This window comes from Quercus suber, unplaced genomic scaffold (genome assembly GCF_002906115.3).
Source record: "Quercus suber isolate HL8 unplaced genomic scaffold, Cork oak 2.0 scaffold_43, whole genome shotgun sequence".
NCBI classification, from domain to species: domain Eukaryota; kingdom Viridiplantae; phylum Streptophyta; class Magnoliopsida; order Fagales; family Fagaceae; genus Quercus; species Quercus suber.
In genome coordinates this window covers 592,373-597,836 of record NW_027069508.1, presented here as the reverse complement: position 1 = coordinate 597,836, position 5,464 = coordinate 592,373, and the positions used below count along the sequence as shown (strand labels likewise).

Genomic DNA, 5,464 nt, shown 5'->3' with positions numbered 1-5,464 from the left:
TCTTTTTCATACAAGCTGAGCCAGGTAAGAATGTTATGTTCTTGCTTAAATAGTGGTTTTTTTATTCATTCTCTAGGGTTTTCTACATACATCCTGTGTTGTTTTGATAATTTGCTTTTTCTTCTTGTTTAAATGTGCACGTTTTTCATATCTTATCATAACTTTCTTTATTTCTTGTTTGACTGTCATGTCAAAACTTGCATCTTTTTGAGTTTTCTCATGTAAATGTATTGTTAGATAACTTATTTCACTTCCATAAATAAACTCAAATCTAACTTGCACGTATAGGCTCTAATATATCTATAGTTTTTTTCATGCAACTCAGACCAGCCCCATTAGGCCTTAGTGTGACTCCATCCTTATAGGTTAGGTTTGGTTTTGAATCTTTTGATTATCTAAAGGACAAAGTTTGGCTCTAATCCCTAATAAGAAATAACATTTGTACTTTTACTGAACTCAACCAATCAAGTGAGTAACATGTATTGCATGTGATATGGCATGTCTCCAACCTAATACACCCAATTTGATTGACACCCCTATGGGGCTATGCCCTATAGCTCACCTCACCAACCACCATCGTCTCTCACCCACCTCATGTCCATTAGATTCAAGGAAGATCTTGATCTCCATCAACTCGAAAAGCATACACCACCTTTGATCTTCAACATCTACATGATAACCAACAAAATCATCTGCTCGTCGACTTAACCATACCAAATTAGTCAATAACCCAAATCTTCTTAATCAACAATGATTAAAAGTTTTCAAACCCAATGTGATTGAGTCAGTCAACATGTTGACACCAAGCATGTACGACTAATCCATGATAAATTATGATCCCAATTGTTCTTGTTAATCGAGTATTAAGTTGTAAGGTACAAAAATTGCTGACAAAATCTCAATAGAATTTTGTAAATACCATAACTTTATGTTGAAGTAACAAGCAAGACAGTAGGAGTGTGTGTAACTGTAAGGTTAGAAGTGGTAGACTGGTAGTCATGTGTTTGCACTAAGCAGACTCAAAAATTAGGAAGGAGGCTCTTGTATTTTATTTCACACTCCTCAAGTGAAGGCCTGGACCTCAAAAAATATTTTGAAGTATTGGGAAAAAAACTACATTCACATAAAATTCTTTCAAACTTGGCTAGGGTTCATTGCATCGTGACCTGTTGAGATGATGACATGTGACCAAAAACAAACAAGTATCACTATCTCAATGGGTCCATTACAATTGAACATTGAACCCAAGCTTTACCTGATTCTTTCTTTTTTTGACCGAAATTGAGGAAAAACGAGATAATAAAGATGAGATTGAGTTGAGATAATCTCGATCTCCACTAGATAACTGGATAAGTATTTTCAGATGCTTTATTCAAATGAATCACTATAAAATTTATTCACCACAGAACCATAAAACAACTTCCCTACTAAAAACCAAAGACTACTACGTACCCGTTGGTACCTTATCGGTTTACAAGTTACAACTTCTTTCTACTTAAGCAACCACCCCTAATAACAAGCAACACTATATTTCAAACATCAACACTACTAACAAAACAAAGCTTCCCACTCTAACGTTCCCTTCTTAAAACTTCTCCCCTGTTATTAGGAGTTGCTGCAACCTACACCAGAAAACAAGAATTGCTTCAAGAGAAGCTTGAAAGGGTTTTGTTGAGTACATCAGAGACAATTATTCTATAAGTTTTTCAGTAGGGTGAACAAAGTCCCAAAAGACATAGGTAGAAGCATCTGGACAAGCGAATGGACTAAATGGAAGACATAAACCAGAGCCGCCGCAGCACCCAAAATTTGCATTTTGAAAGCCTGAAATTTTAAGAACAGTCACAAATTAGAAATGCATCACCAAATTGGTGCTACAAAGTTCAATTATAATGTATCATATTACATAAACTTTACAAAGTGATGTTTTAACTTTTGAGAACAAAATAGTAGAAGTAATTAACGAAGAATAACCTTACGGATACTATATTTTTACACATAAACTTTACAAACTAATGTCTAGTCAATCACAAAAATGAAAAAGTAGTTTTACTATATGAAAACTCTAAAATTATTATAAATTTTACTACAAAATACTTACGAACTAATGTGACAAGGAATGTGATATTGTTGTCACTTCAATAACTAATAAATAAATATCTAAATAATCTTTATGAGAATAGTAGCTTATCAATTAGTAAGATTTATAAAGTAAAATTTGTAATATCTTTCACATCAATATTTTATTATGTTATTAAAGTGACATCAATTTGATATATTGCCACGTTGGTTTATAAGACTTTTTTGCAGGATTTTTTCTTTCACATTTTATAATTCAATAGTTCCAAAAATAGGTGGAGGGTGATCTAAATTCGTAGTACCTTCAACATTTCCTATTAAACTTGATGTACTGCACCAATCATATATGATAAGTACTTTATAGAAAATTTGATTGTAGTTATAGTATTTTCCGTAGGCAAATACGCTTTGGATGATAGCAAAACGAAAGCTTCAGGTAAAAGATTACCAGATTTTTTAAGACAAAAAAAAAAAAAAAAATGATAATAATGACATTTACCAAATTGCTGAGGATTACTGGCGATGTTAACGAGAGGGGTAAAGATGTCGAAAAAGACCAGCTTGGCATCGGGATGCTTGCTTTGAAGGGAGGCTATTCCTGCTTTAAGCAGATTATTGTACATTTGTGCACCTAGGTTTGCTACCATTGAATAAGATGACCCTCCTATAAATCTTGCTGATGGCTCGCATCCAAATGCTACAGTACTAAGAACACCAAATCGCCGAGCCCCCAGTGTATACAGTTGCTTCACAAATGAAGTGCATGGAAATGGTTAGGTGCTTGGTGCTCTTTGTTACCTCTTAGAAACATAGATTTTTAATGAAGTGCATGGCATATACTTAGTTAAAAAGTTACTTAGGGCCTTCATAAATCATAATGAAAGAAATTTACCTCCAAAAAAGTGGTAGACCAGGTAACCAATTGAGCACAATATGCAGGAAAAGTATACTCTATTTCCTCAAACCAGCAGTGTATGATACTCCAATGTCATTGTTGCCTGCTGACATTAGAACGAGGCTGTTGGCTATGATGGCTTTTACTTTCTCTTCACCAGCAACCCCTGTTAGCTTATCTATGTAATCCTTGAAGTATTGTAACTGTTGAGACATTGCCACAACTCCCTGATTCCAACAAAACAATTAAATTGCAAGAAAGCCTAGAATTTTGAAAGCACAGTAAATTATGTGTAATTATTAGATTAAGAAAAAAATATTAATTCAGCTTTTCTAATCGGATTTTTTGTTGTCTCGTGTTTTTGGTATTGGATCCCATCAACTAAAACATAGAGGGGCAGAAGATACAATTGAGGGAGTTGAAGTACTATCCTTTAGATTAATTGAAAACCAGCAAATTAAATGTCGTAATTTACTAATTTCTATGAATAAAAGAGATAGGAGGGGCATCATATCCCTTGTCTTGTGGTTCTTCTAGGTAACAATTTAGTTTAAAGACTTTCAATTCTTATATTTCACCTCCTAAATTTTGTTTTAAAATAAAATTATTAGGGTTTTGTCCAAATTCTATTTTGCACGTTTTGGTTGAAAAAATTACCTTGTGATTCCATCCAATAACAATTTAGTTCCATGATTTTTTTAATTGTTACATTTTGATCCCTAAAGTTTAAATTAAGATGAAATCAAAAGCAATACTTTTGACAAAATCCAAACAATTTGATTTTTGTCCAAAACATGATGCGGTTAATTGTAACAATTGAAAGTTTGTATACTAAATTGTGATAGAGCCAAATTAAAAAGGACAAACATTAATGTCCTAATAAATAAACATAAAAGATAGATACCAGTGTACTAGGTATTTGTTTGGATAGTGCGTTTGCAACTTTCAGCTTTTTCCTCTTTTTTTATTTTATTTTTTTATTTTTTAGCAACATATGTTAACCTGTAGCAGCACTGTTCAGGGGAGAATTATCACTGTTTATGCATTGTAGCAACACTGTTCATGGAACCCACAACCACTTTATTAAAAAAAAAATATTAAAAATGGATCTCACAGTACTATTCACATATTTAAAAATTATTTTGCTACAGTGTTTTTAGTTCAATTTTCAGTTTTCAGTTTTAACAAAAATAAGTTGCATCCAAATGGCCTTAAATGTTAATGGATCAATTCCCAAGCCACTGGAAGCAAAGCCTACACCTATTAGGAGATCATCACTTTGAAGGTCTGGTTTAAGATAAGCTGGCACAATATCTTTAATTCCCAAGGTCTCCGCTAAAATGAATATGAAATGGGTGAATAACCACAAAAATTTGGTGTTATTTTCAAATTAAACCTTAAAGTTTTGAGGTATTACTTTCAACCCTATAGTTTAAAAATTACTATAATTTAGATTTTTTTTTACAAGTCACTTTCAACTAAAATTTGTAGATTCTTTTTGAGAGTCTCTTTCAACAAAAATAACAAAAATTTACGAAAACAATACCTATAATTTTTTGGACACTAGGACTCAAAAGCAAATCAGAAACTTTTTATATATGATACATAAAATATGCATCATGCATGAGATAGAGATGTTTGGTAAGTAAAAGAGTTTACGATATTATACCTATCAAGTCTGTGGGGTTTTTTCCATTACAAAATCTTCCTGTTGCAACTTTTCCCGGAAAGTCTCTTCCATACGGAGGGTAATTGCACCTACCTGAGAGAAGATTGTTATTCATGCCTGTATCAAGAATCGTATCTCCAAATGAGAAAATTGCCGAAAATGTTTTATTTGCTTGAGCTCCTATGGTGTCGAAAAATAGATAAGCACAAGCTTGAAGTATGAAAAGTATAAATGAAGATGCAGAAGCCATTTTTACAAACTCTGAGTGCTGAGTTTTTCTAGTGATGAATGCTTTAGTTTCTCATGGCCTAAATGATCGACTGAAGTGTGTGTATTTATACTCTCACAGATAGAATAATAAACAAGCAGTTAATGGTAAGACAATATTGCAATTACAAGAGTGAGAAATTTTGACATCAAAATCTGATTTAAAACTTCTATCAATTGTGGTCAATCGTAATAAATCATTTCTTTAAAATCATTAATGCATTAAATTAAATTAAGTATTCCCCAAAAATGTTAGCTTAGTAGGTTATATTTCTTTAATATTAAGAAATTAAGGTAGTCATCATCCTGGGTATTATCTCTATAACTTTACGTTTAGAAACTTCACAATGGATTATTACTGTGTGTTAACAAATTATTAATATGCACGATCTGTTATAAGGAAATAGATTCATGTCATGTGAAGGTACTCATAACTTAAAATACTTATTTATTTTTTTGGCTTGAGTCTAATAAATTATTTTTATGCTATTAATTTTATATAACTAAATGAGTAAAAATGTAATTTAGCATTAATTTGCCTCGAGGGTATTTTA

General features: G+C 32.1%; 1 protein-coding gene across 1 annotated transcript; it reads right to left on the bottom strand.

The window, feature by feature from the left end:
- Positions 1 to 1,646: 1,646 nt before the first annotated feature.
- Positions 1,647 to 4,893, bottom strand: LOC136066687 (GDSL esterase/lipase At5g42170-like). The gene is given in 5 exon segments (XM_065771407.1): positions 1,647 to 1,702; positions 1,705 to 1,824; positions 3,045 to 3,201; positions 4,185 to 4,309; positions 4,644 to 4,893. Coding segments are annotated over 5 exon segments (708 nt in total).
- Positions 4,894 to 5,464: the final 571 nt, after the last annotated feature.